General features: G+C 46.9%; 1 protein-coding gene across 1 annotated transcript in view; it reads left to right on the plus strand.

Moving 5' to 3' along the window:
- C8B (complement C8 beta chain) overlaps positions 1–22,676 on the plus strand; it is a 37,634-nt gene that overhangs the window by 5,886 nt on the left and 9,072 nt on the right. The window contains exons 2-9 of the mRNA XM_049617085.1: positions 598–754; positions 4,069–4,210; positions 5,862–6,003; positions 8,579–8,711; positions 11,061–11,258; positions 14,837–15,077; positions 16,946–17,074; positions 19,762–19,925. Coding sequence (XP_049473042.1) covers positions 598–754; positions 4,069–4,210; positions 5,862–6,003; positions 8,579–8,711; positions 11,061–11,258; positions 14,837–15,077; positions 16,946–17,074; positions 19,762–19,925 — 1,306 coding nt within the window. The remainder of the gene's footprint in view (positions 1–597; positions 755–4,068; positions 4,211–5,861; positions 6,004–8,578; positions 8,712–11,060; positions 11,259–14,836; positions 15,078–16,945; positions 17,075–19,761; positions 19,926–22,676) is intronic.

A 22,676-nucleotide genomic window follows, 5' to 3' on the forward strand; every position in this document is an offset into this window, starting at 1 on the left:
TCATGGACTCTTAACATGGGAGAGTGCCTTAAAGACCATCTAGTCCAAACCTCTCCTTTCCCTGGGCGTAACACAGAGGCCCCCGGTGAGGAAGGAATTGCTTCCAGTCGTACATCTAGCTGTGGTTGTATTCCCTGCTTATCTGTAGCAGTTTAGCATTTATAAAGTGCTCTCACGTGTACTTTCTCAGTGAATCCCAGGAATAGCCTTGGGAGGGAGGCATGATTCTCCCATTACATGGATTAACAAGTGGAACTCACACAGGTCGAAAAGGCAAGTCAGATCCCCCAGGTGCCGATGGACTGTCTTCTGCTCTTGAGTTCGGTACTCTTTCGACGATAGCTGGCCAAAATGGAAGGCACTTATGGGTGTTCGATAACTGTTTGCTGGATGAATTAACCTATACTTGAATGATAAACTAATAGCCTCACACAAATGAGCAAATATATATATATATATATACATATGTATATGTATATATATATACGTATATATATATACGTATATATATATATATTGAACAGATGGGTAGGTGGTTGTATGCATACTTAATTCTTTTTTGACACTTGATTCTGTTCTCTCATGATGGCCATTTAGAGGTGAAAGGCCACAGTCTCTTGAGTCAAATGCAGTCAATGAGAGCCTCACCAAGAGCAGACACACACGGAATGTGGATGTCTCACTGATGCCTATTGATTGTGAACTTTCCAGCTGGTCCTCCTGGACCACGTGTGATCCCTGTCAGAAGAAAAGGGTAAGTACTCTGGCCTTGGGGGAGCTCTAAGCTTCCAGAAGCCCTAACTCTCAGCAAGAGTGGTGAAGGCACTGCTGACAGTGCCTGGCACATAGTAGGATCTCATTGAACGTTGGCTCACTTGATGAAGTCTGTTCCTCAGTGTTTCCACGTAGTAGATCCTTTCTTCAACCTTCCAGCTACTTGCCTAGCATACTTATCCTTGCTCAGGTTATAGCTTCCTAATCAGACTTCCTGCTTCCAAACTTGCTCTTTCAGTCCATCTTCATGGTACAACCAGGGGAGCTATTGAAAATGCAAGCATTGCCTGTCTTTTCCCAGCTTGAAACCCGTTCAAAGTCTACGCATGGCTCTTGAGATCAGATCCAGACTCACGGTCTTCAAGGCCCCCATGACGTTGACCTGGCCGACATCTCCATAAAGCATCCCCCACTCTGGCCCACAGAACACTTGTCTCTCTCTGACCATTTCACACTCTCTCTCTGCCTTTATTCATGCTGCTTTCTGAGGCTGGAGTGACCTTTCCCACTTGCATTGCTGGCGAACACCTACTCATTATTTGAAACTCTGCCTACAGGCTACCTCTTTGGAGCCCTTCGTTGACTTCTCAGCCCTATGTGCTATTAGATAGCCAACCTTCCAACACCTGTAATAGCTCCCTGTCCTTCCTGTCATTTACTTTTCCTTAATTACTTACCTTTCCATTAAGTGGTAAGCTGTTGAAGGTTTATTCAATTCTGTACCTACAATGTAGGCCAATTTCTGGAACATAACAAGAGCGCCATAAATAGGTATTGTTTGATCGTGTGATATTTTCTGGCACCTCCATAAGGAAGGGAAGGGAGCAGTTGCACTTTCTGTTAGGCAAATAGGTAAACAGAGACTCAGAGCAGGTGGTTTGTCAGGTTCACCTAGCAGCAGATAAAGGCCTTGAATTTGGGCTGCTGGCTTCTTGTCTAGTGTTGTCCCACAAACAAACGAACGAACGAACAAATAAACAAACAAAAACCACCATAGTCCCTGCCGTATTTGTGCTTCAGGTTCCCCTGTCATACGAGGGCTGACACGGGATCCCAGCTCTGAGAACAGAGAGCTGAGAGAAAAGAGAAAAGAAAAGGGTTGTGTGAGAACCCTGTGAGAAGAAAAGGGATGTGAGAGAAAAAAGAAAAGGGTTGCCATTTCCCCAGCTCCTCAGGATATCAAAGCAGCCACGGGCTAAGACCCTAACGAGGCTGTAAAAGTGGACCCAGGACATTTACACAGTTAACTGGATCTTTGTGGAGAGCCAAGCAGGATCATTCAGTTCCCAAAGTGAGCTTTATTGCTGAAATTATCAGCATTGATCCAATTATCTGTACAATTGTTTCATCTGCAGCATAAACCAGGAAGACTCAGCATGAGCCAGCCAGCCAGCCAGCACTCTTCACTCAGTTTGTTACGCACTGGCCCTCAGTGGACATCATCACTCTCTGCAGGGTCACTGGCTGCAGGGTTATCAAAACCTTTCAACCGGAATTTTGAGATGCCTCTCTCCCATCATTTCCACACCCCTCAATCCCATTTTGTCTTTGGTGCCTGGGGCTGGACTTCTAACAATCTTCTTTGCAGACCTCATCCCTGTCCTGCCAGTCTCTGCCTTCCAGGACAAAAGACCCTCTGGGGTCCCATGCAAAGGAGCATGGGTGCATGGTTGTCTGTATTGTTTTTGTTTTTTTTTTTTGGCAGCAAGAGGTGGGGAGGGGTGTCCAGATGCCATACAAATAATAAGTATGGTTGGTTAACATGTCATTCTGCAAAGGGCCTGCTACCCTGGCTTGTATGATTTTGTCGCACCAAACTCTTGCCTACAACTAGTGTTTGGAAGCCACCCAGATGGGATCACTTTCCCCCCTATAATTGTTTCTCATTGCCTCATAGTAAAATACTAAATCTAACCTGAGACCTGGGGAGCCCTCCCTTACTTGCCCCTGGCTATGTCTCCCTCCAGCTCTGGCCACCGCCCTCCTGTATTCTTCTCTCTGGCCAAGATGAACATCTTTTTGTTTTCTGGAACAAGGCATGCTCTTGCTAGTCTCTCAGGTTTGGTAGAGTAACTTTCTCCCCACAGATTACTCTTCTCTGCCCTCCTCACGCTGCCTCTTCCTGTTTGCCTGACACCTCGTTTCACCTTTGGAACCTCAGCTTGCTTGTCACTTACTGGCTCCCAAGTTTGTATCAGTGAGGCCTCTATCAATTCACAGAGCACTGTGCCCTTCCTCAATATGGCGGCCATCACACTGCGTTGTCCCTGCCTGGCGCTCACCATCACCACCCCCACCATCTGCAGTGACCTCCTTGAGGGCAGGCCAGAGGGCACGATTATGATTAGAAACACACAAGCAAGCCCTTATGGAGTGAATAAGTCATGGGGATGGAGGTACAGCCTGGGGAATATAGTCAATGGTATTGTCATCTTGTAGTATGGTGCACTTGCGGTGAGCACAGCATAATGTACAGAGCTGTGGAATCACCGTGTTGTGCACCCTAAACTAATGTAACACTGTGTCACCTGTACTTCGATTAAAAAAGAACCAAGCAAGCATCAATACCGACCTTGTTCGACATCGAGTGGCTCAGTGTTTTAGAAATCCAATATTTCTGGAATAAACGAATAGGAAGTTAGAGATAGAGAAATATTGCCTGGTAAAGATTAAAAATAAAGAAAAATACCACTATATGTCAACCAACGGGAATTTAAAAGTGATAACAATAAAGAAAAATAAGTACAAGAAATTGTGTGCCTACTAGGTACCGGACAACATGAGATTTCATATTTAGATCCTCTATATAGTTGAAACTCCATAACCGTACATTTAGGTTAATTCATTACCCCTATTTCATAGGTTACCAAATTGAGATCACAGAGGTTAAGTAACTTGCCAACATCACGTAACTAGAAAGTATCAGAGTCAGATGTGTCTCCAATGTGCTTGCTTTTTGATTTATAAGATAGTGAGTAAATGAGAATAATTGAATCAACCCATTGGAGTAATCAAGCTGAGAGATTGTGGTGTTGTGTTACTGAACTGGCCACATCAGTCTACTTAATACCTTTTGACTCTGAAGCCCGAGCTTTTCCCACATTCAGCAAATCTTTATTGATCGCGGCAGCTGCAGAGATCAAAGGCCAGGTCTCTGCCCTCAGAGAGCTCAGAGTCTAGTTGAAATAGTCGAGCAAACAGGCAATTGCAACATGGACCCTTCAGTGTATATCCCTCAGTTCCCAAGGTCCCTGAGGCTCCGCCCTTGGTTCACCTTCCTCCTCTCTGCCACAGTACAGACATGCCTACTTGCTCCGGCCCTCTCAGTTCAATGGGGAACCATGTAACTTCTCTGACAAGGAAGTTGAAGACTGTGTTACCAGCAGACCATGCAGAAGTCAAGTGCAATGTGAAGGCTTTGTGTGTGCACAGACAGGTATAAAGGGATGCAGGAGTGGGAGGGGATATCTAGCAAATGGGGTGATGGGGGCATTGGCCATTACCTGCTGCTCAAGGTCAGGGTCATGGGTCAGGCCGGGAGCCCTCCTTGTCCTCTCTTCCCGTGTATTATTTCACAAAAACAGCCCTATAAAATAGGCATCAATATTATCCCCATTTTACAAATTGACAAATTAAGACTTGGGGAAGTTACTTGCCCAAGATCACGCAGCAGCCAAGTAGAAAAGCGGCAGTTAGAAATTTGGAAATGCAAATCACATTCACAGGCATTAAGGACAACAAAAACACATACATGTGCTGGGATCAGAAACCTCGAGCCAGGTCTTATTTTGACTTTGTGACCTAGGAGAAGTCACTTAGCCTTTCTGCATGTCGGTTCTCTTAACAGAAAATCGGAAGTGACGTTAATACCTTACAAGCATACTAGAAGCATCAGGTGACACAGTGGGAATGAAAGCTCTTTGCAGACTCTGAGCCCTGCTGGCTCTCTCAGCGGCCTGGGGCTGAGGACAACATGGAAAGCCTACAGCCGTTCCATCGGGTGTTTAGACCACTTACCTCTGAAAAATGTTTGCAGAAGTAGCTCTTGACGTTTGCATTTCTGCATAACCAAGTATAGTGGAACCCCTAATGCATGAGAGTCAGTAAAAAGTTTTGATTAAAGGAACGAAGGGAGGAGCGTACAATACTCATCTACTGCAGAACTAAGTAAACACTTGTCTTTTCAACTCACATCTAGTTAATTCAAGCAAGCACATATATAGTCTCTCTATTTCGCCACTTCCCCAGCAAACGTAAGAGTATTTTGACCCAAGATGATCTAGATGGGAATTGCAACCTCTCTACGTTCCCTGTACCCATGTGGACCGGGCGTGCTTCAGGATTTTTCAAGAACGGGTTAGAGATTTTCAGAGCGATTTCCAGGGCTTATTGCAAATGCAAGAATTCTGTCTAATAAATCTGAAAGACTTTTATAGTGTGTCCATGGACTCATGGCCAGTGTTCCATGATTCCGACCAGAACCATAATGGTCATTCAGGCAGGCTTTAGTTTAAGTGCCTTGTAAGAAACATTTGAAGACCAAATTGAATTCTTCTGCTTTTGATATTGGTTAAAAATGATCAGACATCTCTAAGGAAACAGGGTCACCTGTCTTATAGGCTTAACCCCTAAGAATATGCAAACAAGAAAGGGAGTCAAGTCAAAGGGGAAAGCATTCAAAGGAAGCAAAAGTGCCAACAGCCCTGGAAGGGAAGGGGAGATGACTTCCCTGTTTTAGAGACAAGAAGATCGAGGCAGGTTAGGTAGCCCGTGGAAGGTCACACAGCTAGTGCTACCCACAGGACCCACCAAACCCACCTCTCCTCACCAGCCTCAGGGAGAGAAGTATAGATTTGCCTCCGGTCTGGCCACTTCGACCCCGGCCACATAGACACTTCCCTTTTCCCCACCCTTAATAACCTCCCCTCAAAGTGGGTTCAGAAATACAACACTGGCCTCTTTGGGGGAATAAAGTGTTTACACCAGATAAAGGCCCAGCCAAATATCTGGCACGTAGTAGGTGCTCATCCCCGTCGTTTCCCTCTCGGCAGCCACGTGCCTAAGGGTAACACCCTTTCTCCTTCCAGGGAGGTGTGTAAACCGCAGGCTTCTCTGCAACGGGGACAACGACTGTGGAGACCAGTCAGATGAAGCCAACTGTAGGAGGATTTATAAAAAATGTCAGCATGAAATGGACCAGTACTGGGCAATTGGCCGTCTGGCCAGTGGGTGAGTTACTGTCCTTCTGTTGTGTAGATGGGACAGCACAGAATTCAGTGAAATTCTGGAGGAGAGGAAGGGAGCTGATATTAACACAGTGGCTCCTTTCTTCTTTTCCAAAAAAAAAAGACGTCATATAAGTGGATGCTTGTAGCTACTCTCTGAACACAGCTCCGGGGAGCTCCAGGGACATGTCCTGTGGCTAGACACGGGCCGTGCAGAGGGCTGGGTCAGGAACACCAGAGACGGAGCTGTGCTCGGAGACCACACGGGCCTCACACCAGGGCTGGGGGTGCATGTTTACTCAGCACCTGCCGTGTGACTGTGCTCCGTGCATTACCTCTGAATCCTACTGACAACTTGCGGGGGAGGTTTAGCTGCTTCTCTAGCTCTAGGCCCCAGCATAGGGCCTGACCCAGAGGGTAGGCTCCTAAGTAGTTAGTGAAAAAGTGGGTTTCTGAGGGCGCCTGGGTGGCTCGGTCGGTTATGCGTCCGACTTCAGCCCGGGTCATGATCTCGCGGTCCGTGAGTTCGAGCCCCGCGTCGGGCTCTGTGCTGACAGCTCAGAGCCTGGAGCCTGCTTCAGATTCTGTGTCTCCCTCTCTCTGACCCTCCCCTGTTCATGCTCTGTCTCTCTCTGTCTCAAAAATAAATAAACGTTAAAAAAAAATTAAAAAAAAAACACACACAAAAAAAAATCAAATCTCACTCCCCAAAGGTTGTCATTAAGGAAAGAGACTTCTCACGCGAGGAAGACTTGCTCTCAGCACCACTTTATAAGCTGGTTATTATAGTCCCCGCCTCCTCAATAAGGAAACTGAGGTCTGCAAAAGTTAAGAGAGTTCCTAGGGGTCACAGGGCTAAGAGGGTGACCGAGTAGGCATTGCAAGCCAGCAGTAGGGCCAGACTGGACCCTGTAGGAGGGGACAGAATGACAGCTCGCTGGTCGTGGGACCTCCGGTGAGGCACGTATCTATGTGGGGCTTCAGTTTTGTCATCTGTAGCAAGCAGTGAATAATAACTTTCTCTCAAGTTCTGTGAGGATCAAATAAGCTAATATGATTATTGAGGACAAGCCAGTAGGCGGCAGCTTGTGTGGGGGAAGGACGCAGGCTGGCAGTGAGACCTCGGGCAGGTCAGTTACCCTCTGTGCCTTACTTCCCTGCTCCGTAAAGTGGACATCATCACCATGATAGCTATCTCAAGGATTAATCTTCTTAAGGATTACATGAGCCAATACGTGTAAATCGATAAGAAGAGTCACCTCCGCAAAGTGAGCACCACATTGCGTTGGTTAAAGAAAATAAACCCTTAGGCGTTCTTATGATGCGTGGACCTCTGTCACAGCAAAGAGAGCCTATGAAAATTCTGTTAGGAACAGAACTGAGGCCAGTGCACAGAGGCTAAGAGAACACAGAGCTCCTTTCAACAAGAAAAGAGCTTTCAGTAGTCGTCAGAGCTGGTCAGGAACGGAAGCCTGCCTTAGGAGGCAGGGAGAAATAAGGCTACACACTGATTTTCATCCCTTCTAACTACACACAGTGATATCTACTGCCCAGGGATTGGGGGGCGGGGGGATGCTATAGAAGGTGATCCGTATGTGGAGTCACACCCTGCTCTGTTTCTAGACATAGTCTAGACATAGTCTGTCTCAGCAAATGACAATTATTTGGTGTCTCGTGATGGAGATCATACAGAAATTAAGAATAAATTTTCCTTGGGGTTGCCTGGGTGGCTCAGTCGGTTAAGCGTCCGACTTCGGCTCAGGTCATGATCTCACACTCCGTGAGTTCGAGCCCCGCGTCGGGCTCTGTGCTGACAGCTCAGAGCCTGGAGCCTGTTTTGGATTCTGTGTCTCCCTCTCTCTCTGCCCCTCCCCTATTCATGCTCTGTCTCTCTATGTCTCAAAAATAAAAAAAATAAAATAAAATAAATAAAAAAAAGAACCACACCATGTTAAGGGGTTCACTTCACTTTATAAAAAAAAAAAAAAAAAAGAATAAATTTTCCTTGTCCTCATCTTACAGATGCAGAGACCAAGGTACAGAGAGGCAAGCTGGCTTGCCTGAGATCACATTACTAGTAAATGGCAGAGCAGGGATTTGACCCCAGGCATCTGACTCCAGAGTCTGTTTTCTTATCTATTTTGCTAAACCATTCTCATAAGGTAACTGTGAAAATAGAGAACAGTAGCTACTTGAGGGGCAAGCAAGGGGTCTTAGGAGGGCCTCTAGCTTAGCATGGCAAATGATAGTGAAGGCTTCCCACAAAGAAGATAAGGAAAAAAGAGATACAACAGTGAGTGGCTGGAATGGCATTCTGGGTACAGGGAACAGCACTGACCCAACAGAGAAGGAGCAGAGTGGATTGGAAGAGGAACAAGCATCTCCCAGTGGCTGGGACTAGGTATATGATTGTGGTCCAGAAGGGCCACACAGGAAGCTGAAAAGCTGGTTTGGACCAGATACTCAGGTTCTTGGACACTGTACCCAGGAGTTTCAGTTCCACTCATTAGGGTCTGCCAGCTGAGCTAACGTAAACTGATCACCCTAACCTCTTCCCCCTGTCCATGCCTTCCCTGCAGGATCAATCTGTTCACAAACAGCTTCGAGGGCCCCGTCCTCGATCACAGGTATTACGCCGGTGGATGCTCCCCCCATTACATACTGAACACGAGATTTAGGAAGCCATACAATGTGGAAAGCTACACCCCACAGGTATGTGGCAGGCAGGAAGCCACTGCAGGGCAACGGGGGGAACGCACACTAAGGAGCCAGCTAGCACAGAGTTGAGGCCCAACCCTGTGAGCCGCTGCATCAGCTTGGATGTATTGCTGTTTTCTCTTCGAGCTTCAGTTTTTTGGTTTTTTTTTTTTAATTTTTTTAATGTTTATTTATTTTTAAGAGAGAGAGAGAGAGAGACAGAGCATGAGCAGGCAGGGGAGGGGCAGAGAGAGAAGGAGACACAGAATCCAAAGCAGGCTCCAAGCTCTGAGCTGTCAGCGCAGAGCCCAATGTAGGGCTCGAACCCATGGACCATGAGATCATGACCTGAGCCGGAGTCAGATGCTTACCCAGCTGAGCCACCCAGACACCCCACATTTTTTATTATTTTTAATCTAAATTTTAGTTAGTTAATATACACTGCAATATTGTAGAATTCATTGATTCATCACTTACATGTGACACCCAGTGCTCATCCCAACAAATGCACTCAATACCCATCACCCATCTAGCCCATCCCCCCCACCCACCTCCCTCTGTCAACCCATAGTTTGTTCTCTGTCATTAATTATGCAGTTCCAAGGGTTAGGTTACGACCTTCTCCTCCTCCTCCTCCTCCTCCTCCCCTTCTTCTCTCCACATGTACGTATTGGCTAAAAAAGAAAAAATAAAAATAAATGAGCCATGGACAAACACAACCTCCCCCGCGGTGCCCACTGGCACCCCTGGGGCCTCTACCTTCAAGGGAGGATCTCAGAGCAGCTAAGTTACCATCCCAGTTAAAATAGCCCCTGACCTGGCAGGACATACATGGTAAGTCTCTCTGCATAGCCAGTGCTTTTGGAGTGCTGTGTCAGGCCCTGTGTGATGTTGTATCCATACAGACTCAATCCTCAGAACAAGTCCAATGGGAGGGACAAACATCGTCTCTATTTGACACATGAAGAAACTGAGGCAGGGGGGCCTGGGAGGCTCAGTCCATTAAGCGTCGACCCTTGATCTCAGCTCAGGTCATAATTTCACAGTTCGTGGGTTGAAGCCCTGCATCGGGTGCTGGGCTGACGGCACAGAGCCTACTTGGGATTCTGTTTGTCTCCCTCTTTCCCTCCCCCTCCCCTGCTCTCTCTCTCTCTCTCTCTCTCTCTCTCTCAAAATAAATAAAAATAAACTTAAAAAAAAAAAAAGAGGGGCACCTGGGTGGCTCGGTCAGTTAAGCGTCCGACTTCGACTCAGGTCACCATCTCACAGTCCGTGAGTTCGAGCCCCGCATCGGGCTCTGGGCTGATGGCTCGGAGCCTGGAGCCTGCTTCCGATTCTGTGTCTCCCTCTCTCTCTGCCCCTCCCCCGTTCATGCTCTGTCTCTCTCTGTCTCAAAAATAAATAAACGTTAAAAAAATTTTTTTTTTTAAATTAAAAAAAAGACATTGAGCATACAGAGGTTCAGCCTGTTGTCGAAGGTTGCTCAACTAGAAAATGGCAGGGGCGCGTTCCACCTCAAGCAACCTTACCCCAGGCCACAGTCGGACTCACCTCAGCTCCCTTCCTCAGCAGCTTAGTGTTATGGGAACTGCAGGCAACCAGAAGCCAACATGTGGGGGCAGAGACCATTGGGACTGATCCCTCCAAGGACATCGAGGCAGTACCTTGGGCACAGAACAAGAACTGATTTTTGAGCAAACAGTTCTAAGTTCTCCGGGAGGCACTTCCCTGCCCCTGTCACTTTGTCCCCACTGTGCCGCCTTTGACCACACCTCATCAGCTGTCAGCTGCTCTCCCCTTACAACCTTCTCACCAGCCTGTCTCTCTGACTCCAGATTCAGCCCTTCCAGTCCAACCACCGTGCTGTCCCAAAATGATCTTCTGGAGGCTCAGCTACATCCATGTTGGCTCATCTTGGATTGAGTCCAAATTTCGGACCAAGTAATACAGAAACCTCAGTGTTTTGATGACAGCACATTCCCTCACGACCCCTGTCCCTTCCCCTCACTGTTGCGTCTTCGTGGTCAGCTACCCTAGAATCCCTTTACTTCGTAAAGTACATCCTGTTCTTTTCCACCCGTGTGCCTTTGCCTAAGCCGAGTCCCCAGTCCAGAACGCCCTCCTGCATTTCTGCCAGTTGAAACCCAAATCACGCACTCACCTCTGAGTATTACCCACAGTCTGACTCTCCTACTGGATTAGGAGCCCTGGGGCTGGGCACACAGTTGGCTCTGAGGTTCCTGTATCCAGAGGCTCTAGTTGAGAGCCCAGCACATGTTAAGAGTTCAGTGGGTACCTGTTGACTTGTACGGAACTGAGGTGAGTCAAAGCAAGTAAGAAACCTTTTCTTTTTTCTTCCCTTAGACCCAAGGCAAATATGAATTTGTGCTGACAGAATATGAGTCGTACTCAGATTTTGAACGTAGCATCACGGAGAGAGGAAAAAGCATGTCTAGTTCCGGCTTTGGTTTTAAAATACCTGGAATATTTGAAGTTGGCATTAGCAGAGCGAGTGCTAAAGGCAAACATTTTATTCGCAGAATCAAACGATTCTCTCACACCGTAAGTACCCTTTGCTGGCCTTCAGTTCCCATGCATCCATTTCGATTTTCATGACCAGCTGTGTCTGTATTCCCCACTACTGCTAGGCCTAGCAACCAGCCTGTATTTCCGTGGTCCTGAAAATCTGTTCACCAGAAAACAGGGTGGTCTTCCTTGAACTGACTTTTTAGAAAGACCGGGCAGTGTGGCATATCATTATTTTCTTCTTTTATGTTTACATTCTCTCATTTTCCAATGAACTTTATCTTGTGGTTTTCCTTAAACTTGAGCAGGTAGCTTTTCCAGACCATATCCACTCTGGAGACGTTTCAGCCTCTAGCGATCTAACTTCTGTCCTAAACATTCAGCTGAAGTTCCCCCTCCAGGATGTCACCCAAGACCCTTCTTGTCGGATGGCTTGGGGCCTCTGCTGGAGTCGGCCACACCATCATGCACCTGTTCCTCCCACTTGCTTTCTGCTCCTCATCACTTTCCTTTCTGGGGTCTAATCTCCCCACCTGTTCTTTATTTAATTCGTGGCCATCTTCTCTTCTTACCCTTCAGCTACCCCAGTTGACCTCTGTTCATTCTCCCTCCCCCCCCCCCCCCCCCTCCCCCCACCCCCCCCCGCCACCAGGGCAAGCCACACACCTTCATTATTGCTTCTGACCTTTCTGTTACACTTTGTCCTGCACAGCACACTCTTATGGGCATCATTACCTGGATGCCTCGCTGACACTCCAAGCAGGCTCTTCCTCCTACATTTTCTGTGCTAAATAGCATTTGTTTCCTTCTGGTTTTCCAACCTAAGCATTTCAGAATCCTGTTTCGCTCTCTTCTCATCTCCACATTTTTTGGCCACCAGATCCTTCAGTGTCACATTCCAATATTTCTTAATCTAACTCTGATTACATCTTAAGTAGCCCGGACCCTTGCACCTCCTGCGTGGCCCCCGCCTTAGGGGTCTCCTGTCTCCCAACTTGCCCCTGAGATTTATGTGCTGCCAGAAAGATGTTTCCATGATACTAATCTAATCATGCCGCCTGTTCCCCCTGGCCCGTAAGATGAAGGTCAAAGCCCGTGAGTTGGTAGAAGAGGAGTAATTGGACTGGGAAGTATTGGGATATGATGTTGGAGAAGCAGGTGACAGGCAGCCTTGAGGAACCTTGAGTTCCCGAGCAAGGAAGGTGCATTTTATTCTCCAGCCACTAAGCGTTTTCAACCTGGGTGAAATGTGTTAGAAAATTAATCTGAGTGGAACCTGGAGACCAGGTCGTCTCTAATGATTCATAGGAGGAGAAAGTGGTGAGGGGCTCAGAAAGGGCTCTGCTGCTGAAATACCAACCAGGAGAAAATGAGTAGTAAATGCTAATGGGTCTGTTACTGTCTTGGTTTTTCCTTCTAGGCTCTGAGCAACTTGGAGGCAGAGGCTGTTTCTTCCATCTTTAGACTTAGAATGGCACCTAGTAGGTGGTTAAGACTGAAATACAGTGATGAAGGGTGGTATTAATGAAAAGGATCATACTTTGTTGGGGAGAAAATGAAGAAAAGAGAAAATGCCATCTGTTTACTCCTTCCCTTTCTCCTGCTTAGCCCCTCCCTCCCTGCCTCCCTGACTCAAATATCCAGTGATAGCATGCTTACAGTGTTCTGGACACTATAGTAGGCTTAGGGTACAGAGACAAATACAACCTGATTCTTGCCTTCGAGCTCACAGTCTAGGAGGAGAGGCAAACGTGTATGCAGTCAACTAATTCTTAATTTTTTTATATCAGTTGTAATGCAGCCTGGTTTGTGCTATAAAGGAAATATAAGCAAAGTGCAATGCAGTCCTGGAAAATGGTGTGTGTGTGTCTGGGAAATTCAGGGATGGTGTCACATAGGCAGCAACAGCTAAGGAGTATTAAAATATTAGTAGACGCGTGTCGAGCCGAAAAGGGAGAGAAGAGCATTTAAGGCAAAAGGAACAGCATGTGCAAAATTGTATTATGAAAAGAATAGATTTGGCAAACAGTGAGAAGTTGGATTAGGGCTGGAGTGTGGTGTGGGGGGCAGAAAGTGGTAAGGTATGGGGAGGAACGCTTCACTACCAGGGGACAGGGCGTGAGTTCTTATATTCACCGTAAGGGAATAGATTTTATTCAGGAGACAATAGAGAGCCAATGCAGGCTTTTGTTTTAAGCCCAGAGGGGCATTATGATAGAGGCATCCCTCAGAGATATCGCAGGTTTAGCTCAAGAACACTACGATAAAGTGAATTCACAATAAAGTGAGTCCTATGAATTTTTTGGTTTCCCTGTGCATACAAAAGTTATGTTTACACTATAGTCTATTAAGCGTGCAGTAGCATTATGTCTAAAATAACAATGTACATACCTTAATTAAAAATACTTTGTTACTAAAAATGCTGACCATCATGTGAGATTTCGGCAGGGTATAATCACTGATCACCATAACAAATATAATAGCAATGCAAAAGTTGAAGTATTGCCAGAATTACCAGAATGGGGCACAGGCACACAAAGTGAGCCAATGCTATTGGAAAATGGTGCCAGTCGACTTGCTCAACGTAGGGTTGCCACAAACGTTCAATTTCTAAAAATCACGGTATCCGTGAAGTGCCATAAAACAAGGCATGTCTGTAATACCATCAGGGTTTTAAGACGCCAGCTCTGATTGGAACATTGACGGCAGGCTAGAGAACAGAGGGAGATGAGCGGGAAGGTTTTATCCAAACCCGAGCAGGAAAAGAAACTTACAGTATTTAGAAAAGTCGTGAACAGAGCACTGCTTAGCTTGGAAGGGAGAGTCATGAGTCTTTGGGGCAGAACTAGAATGAGGTGAGAGTAAGGATAGGAAACTCTCACCTCAGATTATTCTTGCACATCAGGATGTTTGCACATCACCTCCCATCGCCATCTCTCAGCCTATCCCCCACACCAGGGGTCACCAAACTTTTTCTGTAAATGGCAAGATAGTAAGTACTTTAGGCCTTGTAGGACCATAGGGTCTCTGTCACAGCTACTCAGCTTTGCTGTGGTAGGGTGACAGCAGCTATGGACAGCGCACAAATGACAGGGCGTGGCTGCCTCCTAAAAAAAAGCTCTATTTATAACACCAGGCACCTGATGTGGCGTGCAGACTTGTAGCTGGCTGACTCTTGCCATGCACTGTAATGCCTAGCCTTCCTAAGGCATCACTTTCACTCTTTCTTGAGCGGCCTTTCTTTGGAATTTAAAAAGCCCAAACAAAGAGGCTGCCTTTGCAGGCAGGCAGACCCTGTATCCCACCAGAGTGGTCCCAGAGTGCTCCTGCTGCTCCCTGCCATCTCTGCTCCTGGCCACCTACCCTTCTCGTTCCTTCTTTGCCGCCATAAGGAGGTGAGTTAAGAGCAAACTCTCCCAAGCTGAAAGGACATCGGAATATTTATGAGAAATGAAAGCTTGTCAAAGAGACCGTCTTCCCCCAAGTATCCTAAAGGAATCATAAGAGTGACGACCCCAGGCCAGGAACATCGGATGGTATTTGTAAAGTTCATCCTCTTGTTCCAGATTCCTAACTTTAAAGGTCTGCTTTTCCCATGTTGGTATTTCATTTAGAAAAGCACATTTCTGCACGCGCGCTCTGACCTTGAAGTAGCACATTACAAGCTGAAGCCCAGAAGCCTCATGCTCCATTACGAACTCCTTCAGAGAGTCAAGCTGCTGCCCCTGGAGTACAGTTACGGGGAGTACAGAGATCTCTTCCGTGATTTCGGGACCCACTACATCACAGAGGCCGTGCTGGGGGGCATTTACGAATACACACTCATTATGAACAAAGAGGCCATGGAGAGAGCAGGTACGCTGCCCAGGGGACTCTGGCTCTCCTGCCGGGGCACACAAGAGCTCTGTGAGGTGGTGGGAGGAGAGTTACGGGCTTTGCTCCTAGTTCCCTTCTCCCTCCCTGGCTGTAGTGTCATTTGCAGATCTCTCCTTTTTGTGACCTGTTAGTGGGTCCTCCTCCGCCCAGCCCTCTGTCTGGGCAGTCCTCTTTTCTACAACTATTTCCTCTAGACAACAGCATCCAGTCTCATGGCTTTAAATGTCTTCGATATGTGGAGAACTCCCAGTGTATGTTTCCCCCTGGATCTCTTCCCAGCACCCAAGAGCTCTCATCAGAATGTCCCCTTGACACCACCGTTTGGATGCCCAACAAACATCACAACCTTACCATGTCCCGAAAGTCAGCTTTTGCTTTCCTTTCCCAAATTTGTGTCCTCCACAGTCATCCACATCTCAGAATGGTTTCACCATCCAACCAGTGGCTCAAGCCAAGAACCTAGGAGTCAACCTTGATTATATTTTTTTCCTTCTCGTTGATTAGCAAGTCCCCTCAGTAACTTTGAGGCGAAACCCAAGATTCTGCACAAGCTTTGACATGACGTCATTGCTGCTGATCCGTAAACCCCATTTTAAGTAGCAGGATCGCAGATTGTTACCACAGCCACCTAACCAACATCCAACTCCCGATGCCCCTTGGCAATCTCTTCTCCCTGTGGATGTAATTACAGGACTTACCACTTGTAACCATCTGCAGGCCTAAGGTGTGATTCCTGCTTCCCAGTCCAGGGTTCTGGCACTTGCCACGTTAGGTGACCTGCCCTGGGCCACACCGTTCACAGTGGAGGACCCAGGGCTTGGTTATAAGGCCACTGCACTTGCAAGAGGATACGTGGTCTGTAATGTGTATAAATTTATGCCGGTGTGGCTTCATTCTCACTAAGGCCAAGGATACCTTCCTCCATACCACTGGTTTCCAGAGCACTTTTCTTATTTCCTCAAACTGCTTCCTGCAAAAGGATTCTGTTATCAAACAAACTGGGGAAACATATAATGGATCCCACTTTTAGCACCCCACGAGGCTACTGCCATAAAATGACCTGTCCACCTCCTCTGATACAACGCTGGTCACACTTACTTGACCACGGAAGCACCTTTTCTTATAATACTTACTATTGCAAAAATTACAAGAGATGTTATCACGAAATTCATATTTCCAGGAACATGCTTGGAGGGAAAACGGATATACACTTAACACCACTGGAGAACTCCATAGTCAGGACTGCTCTCCTCTCCTTGCCTGGCCTCAATGTACCGCGGAAGGTGCTGACCAAGTCACATCCAAGTTTGAGCAAGCCTAGGAGGAGAGCTTGCCTTGGGGAGAATTAGGGAGAAACAAGTGGGGAATGAGGCAAAAATGAAGAAGAAATAAGAGAAATCGGCCCCTTCTCTTTGCTAGGTCCTAGACCAGACACTTTAAATATATCACCTCAATTAATTAATGAACTTGCCCTCTCTACTCCAGCAAAGATTAAAGAAGAGTGGGTCAGGGGAAGGAGGACACACTACAGCAAACTGTACTTACTGGATCGACCCCTAGAGGCTCAGAAAACAACTCTGAGCACTTCCACTCTTGAGAGGGCAGCAAAGACCCTCAGAGCCTTTGAGGACCCTGAAAGGGGAAGGTTCTGTCGCCCTCTCATGAGGCCTCCCCCCTGATGTCATGGCTGCCTGCGTTGTTGGTCATCAGGCTGGCCACCCGTTGATTTGAACCTGAGTCACGCGACATGACATCCAGGAAGGGCAAGGCTTCTGGAATCGATGACAGGAAAAGGTGACAGGGTGAATTACCTTTAGGTCATGGGCCTCTTTTCTTGCTTCCTTCAGATTACTCCCTTAAGGACGTCCAAGCCTGTGCCAAGAATGATTTCAAAATCGGTGCTGCCATCGAGGAGGTCTACGTCAGTCTGGGTGTGTCCGTGGGCACATGCCAGGGTATTCTGAGGGAAATAAAAGGTAAGTGGCAGGGGCATGTGAAATCTGTGCTCATTATCTTTCCCTTCTTAGCATCCCCCCAAACCGAATCTTTCTTCAAGCTAAAGACTGGATATTCTAAGGAATTTCAATTAAAATCATAATTCACTCAATAAAAACTTACCTAGCTCCCACTATGTGCTGGGCATACAAAAGTGAATGAAATTGTGTTCCCACCCTCGTGGCACTCACATGAAGTAGGCAAACAATTAAAGGAGCAATGGCACCAAACCCAGTTTGGAGAATCAGGACCGGCTTCCTAAAGGAGGGCACGTTGGAATTGTCACTCAGGGAGTAAAGCGGCAAGGTTGTTTTTAAGGCAGGAAAAAAATGACGATGGAAATTTACTCTGGGGGCCAGGAGCTGGCCTGGCTGGAGGCCGGTGGAGAAGGCGGGGGAGGCAGGTGAGGAGGCTGGTCCTTCTGAGACAATGGGCGGGGTAGAGACTGGAGAAGCAGGCAAAGCCATAAATCATGTAGCAGAGTCCGCAGGGCAGGGGAGACCAGACTGGAGGGGGCAGGTATCAAAGCCAAGTGTCCGGGAGCAGGGAACCTGGAGGTCATTCCAGGGAGCTGGGAATCAACCCAGCAAGTAGAGTAGGAAAGAGAGACCAATCAGCAGGGCCCCGGGCCCCGGCGTCTGCTGCACCTCAAAGAGCAGTCCCCACCGGCTCCACTTTACTAAGCTTGCACCGGGGATCGTACGTGGAGAAAGAGTTCCAACACCTGAAGGAAAACAAAATAAAACAATGACCATAATGAACTGCTGGTCTAGAACCATCCCTTGCACTTTTGACTGATGTGTGATTGATACTGTTTATTTGCTCATTTTGGTGGGGCTGGGTTGGAAGATAAGTCCCATAAGGGAGACATGCACAGAACACAGGTGCTCTTTAATTTTGTTTTTTAAGTTTATTATTGAGAGAGACAGAGCATGAGCAGGGGAGAGGCACAGAGAGGGGCAGACACAGAATCTGAAGCAGGCTCCAGGCTTCGAGCTGTCAGCACAGAGCCTGACGCGGGGCTCGAACTCACCAACTGTGATATCATGACCTGAGCTGAGGTCGGACGCTTAACCGACTGAACCACCCCGGTGCCCCTAGGTACTCTTTAAAGAAGACTCATAGGGAGCACCTTGGTGGCTCAGTTGGTTAACGTCCGACTCTTGATTTGGACTCAGGTCACGATCTCATGGTTTGTGGGATCGAGCCCCACATTGGGCTCTGCATTGACAGCACAGAACCTGCATGGGACTCTCTCTCTCCCTCTCTCTCTGCTCCTCTCCCATGTGTACATTCTCTCACTTTCGCTCTCTCTTTCTCTCTCACAAAAATAAATAAACTTAAAAAAATAAAAAGGAAATAAAGGAGATTTGTAAAGTGATCCCTTGCACAGGTCACTAGATGGGATATTGGGCAGGACCCTCATCACTTGCCAACTCCTCCCTCCCTTTTGGAGATAACACCATCCTCGCTTCTGTGTTAAACACATCCTTCCTTTCTTAATAGTTTTACCACCATGCGGATCACTAACCAACACGGCTCAGTGTTGCTTGTTTTTGAACTTTATATGGATGGAATATACTCTTTTCAGTTCTGGGTGGTGGTGGTGTTTTCGTTCACTGTCATGTGTGTATAACTACAGCTAGTTGCCATTGCTGCCTAGTATTTTAATGTATGAATATAATATTTTGTCCATTCCACTGTGGAATTTGAGTTATTTCCCGTTTCACGCAAGTGCAGTCGCTGCTGCTAGAGCATTCTTCTGTGCTTGTCTGGCACACGCATGCAAGTATTTTGCAAGGAATGCACCCAGGAGTAGAATTGGTGGGTTGTAGACTGTGTACTTTTTCTGGACTAGTGAATGCAAAGCTGTTTTCTAAAACGGTTGTACCGCTGTCCCCCTACCAGCAGTATACAAGACTCCTTTCTATGGTGCACAGGGTTGCGGGGTCAAAGCTAAGTGGTCACTTGACACAGTTCTTTTGGCATGGGGTAAATGGACAAATTAGAATGGGAAGGACTCATTGATATGATGGAGGGCTTTCTGGGAAACTCTACATAGATCAAAATAATAATCATGTTATAGTAGACGCTCTTTAGTGGATATCTATCACACACAAAGCCCAGCTTTTACAAATTTTCCCACCTCTGTTATCCCATACAAAGAAGAGATGTAGCTTAGAGCTTCAGCAAGGCTACCTGGATAAACCTTTTCACCCCTAGTGCCTGAGATTTCTTATCTGCAAAATGAGGATTATGTAGTTCCTATTTCATTGTGAAGATTAAGTGAGTTAATACAACACTTAGATTACTGGCTGACACATTAATGATCCATAACCTATCTCCCTATCAACCTATTTACGTATCTATGACCTATCAATCTCTCCATATATATGAATATCCATCAGGTATCTATCTTCCATAGACTCAGTGACTGGCATTTATAGATGTCCCCTCCTTATCCTGCCCCCAACTTGTGTCCTATTTGATTGGGTGAGTTGCCTTTTGCCCTTTGCGTCGTGACTTCTTTGCTGGTGGGATTGCATCTTGTCTACTGGCACCTCCAGGATGAGCTTAGTGAATATCATGGTAACTAGGTTGGGTTGCAGCAAATTCCAGGGTGCCGAAGTGGATCCCCTGACATGCCAGGTCTCTGTGTCGATTCCAGACAGAAACAAGAGAGACACCATGGTGGATGACTTGGTGGTCCTTGTGCGAGGAGGGGCAAGTGAGCACATCACCGCCCTGGCGTATAAGGAGCTGCCAACCGCGGACCTGATGCAGGAGTGGGGAGATGCCGTGCAGTACAACCCAGACATCATCAAAATTAAGGTATATCTGGGGAGCTGCTCTCTCCACCCTTTCCTCTATTTAGTAAACAGCTTATGAGGGGCTACTAGGAGCCAGGCTGGGGGATACAGAGCTCAAGAAGACCCACACCCTAATCTCAAGGCACACACATTATAGTAGATAATGTATCTGGAGTGGACCGATTACAAAATAACTGTTGGGCACCAGCTAGAGACCCCTGACTCCCTCCCACTCAGGCCCCCAAGTTGCTAAAGGAAATCAACCATCAGCTTCTAGTTCCAGCCTTCTTAAATTGATACTGTTTCCATTTGGTCAGAGATTCTCTCCAGGCACTATTTGCCTATTTTAACATTCATTCAACCAACAAATAGTTGCTAAGTTCCTGCAGAGTGAGAGGAACTAAGCCGCTGGAGGAGAGGCAGAAAGATGCAAGTGTGAAACATACACTCTGTGCTAACAGGTAGGACCCGGGCAGCCATGACGGTCGTACAAGACAGGGTAATACTTCATGGTGATCAGTGACGTTTTGAGCACCTACTATATTCTTGACACTCTGCCAGGGTCTTTGGGCATGTTATTGCATCTAATCCTCAAATTGCGTGTGCTTACCTCCGTTTTGTGGCTGATGAAAATCGAGGTCACAGAGGGAGCATCCATCTGTGGCTGCTCAAGAGTCTCTGTTAGGTCTGGGCCCGAGACTTTGACCTCTTCCCTCCCCTCCAGACTTTCCTGTGGGTTTGGTGAATAAAAACTAATGATCCCAACCAACTGTCACCCACACAAGAGCAGTTTTGCAACCTTAAACTAAGAGGACGTTTGCTAGAACAGGACTGTCATACACATCAGCAGTAGTAGGTCCTTGCCTGTGGGGACTTCTGCACGGGGTCCGTGCTCCATCTCAGGCCATCCTCTCCTTGCTGTTGTCTGTACACTCACTGGTTGTTTGGCACCCACTCCACCCCACCCCCGGGACTTAGTCTTGCCGCCAAGGAGGGGTGACGAGGGACCGAAGCTCTTCACGTGATGCTCTGCAGCTCCCAATCCTGGCAGTTGCCCAGTGTCTTAATTTGTATGTCAAATGCATAGTTTCTGCAGAACAGAAGGCTGCCATTCAAATCCTGTCCTCTGCTGTTTTCAGTAGTGACACTTAGGGTACAGCTGCTGACAAGCATCAAGGAGAATAAAGTCAGCTGTAGGTTGTAGGCAGCTCCAGAGAACTCTGGGGTTGGCTGATGGTGTGGTGACATTGCTTGGTATCACGGATGGGCATGGGAGTGAACAGAGCTCAGGGGAAAATAGATCCCTGGTCTTTACTTGTCACTTACAACTTACCTGAATTTTTTTTTCCCCAAAACCGAGAATTAATGGAGTTTTCCCTGGTCACCTACCTGAATGGGTTGGATGTGCCAGAGCGGGCACTGGGAATGTCAAGTGTCAGGCATGTGATGTGATCTGGTGTGTGTGTGTGTGTGTGTGTGTGTGTGTGTGTGTGTGTGTGAAAAAGACAGAGAGAGGAAGGAAGAGAGGAAGACAGGTAGGGCAGGCCAGCATGCTAAGCATCTCAGGCCTGAACACGGTCTTAGGCATGCAGCACTTTACCAAAGGCACAGAGGCCCAGCATGTGTGTGATGTAGTAGAAAGTATCACACTGTCAGGTGTGTGGGCTGAAAGGGGGAAAAGGTGAAGGAAGCAGAGATGTTTTCAGGAGTTGGGGAGGTGAGGTTACTGAAGACTTTTAAGCCCTACCTTTTGTAAGTCCCTGCCGTGAGTTGGAAATGTATGTTCTGGACATCCCACTCTTCCATGCACTCTTTCCAGCAAGAGAAAACTGCAGATGCCTCCACATTATCTCATAATAATTCTTCTCTGCAGAGTCAGCCCGCCAGGTAGTTAGCGCGGCGATTGTTTTCCAGGATGGCAGAAGCCACTAGACAGGCAATTCCTAGACAGAGTGTTGGCTAGGGGTCGCATGCATAAAGCATTCTTGAGGATCAAGACCTGAAACACGATTGGCGTAGGAGCCAGGTGGGCGGGGAAGAAGAACACCGAAGAGCCCCCTCGCACTGTTCACTGATAGACTTTCGACACAGAGAAACAGCTCTTTGCCCAGAGTTAACAAATAGCCGTGGACACAGAAAGAGAACTCCAAACGCAAAAGATTGAAATTACCTTCAAGATTCAGAAGACAAGCCTACATCTAAAAGTGGAAAAATAGAAGTAAATTTTGGAATGCATTTGCCTTTTTATCGTAAGCTTTAAGCAAATGAGGAATTCAGGAAAGAAAAAAGAGATGCTGAGATATTAGACACTCATCAGATGCAAAAGGAAGTGGCTGACTACACGGAACCAAAGGCACAATAGCAGATGAAAGCCTACAGTGGAAACTGTAAAGAACAGAATTGACACTGCAGAAAATTGAGTCAGTGATGTGGGAAGGCGCCATAAAAACGTTCTCATAATGTAGCAGCGAAAGACAAAGAGATTAAAACAATGACGTAAAAGAAATATGATGGAAGAGAGTACAGAAGGAGAAATCTGAAACTCAAGGACTTCTTCCTGAGAAAGAGACAAGATTAAATTTGAAGACGGCATTCATCACGGACATAATAAGGGAAATGTCCCTGAGCTGATGACACAAAATGCAGAACTCATTGAAAAGTGGGCAAAAGTACTGAGAGCAAAACAATACAGAAACACATCCTATGATGTGATTTTTTTTTAACTTCTAGAAACAAACCTATTCTAAAAAAAATAAAGGTGGTTCTGGTCTTA

This window comes from Panthera uncia, assembly GCF_023721935.1.
Source record: "Panthera uncia isolate 11264 chromosome C1 unlocalized genomic scaffold, Puncia_PCG_1.0 HiC_scaffold_4, whole genome shotgun sequence".
In the NCBI taxonomy this organism is placed as follows: Eukaryota; Metazoa; Chordata; class Mammalia; order Carnivora; family Felidae; genus Panthera; species Panthera uncia.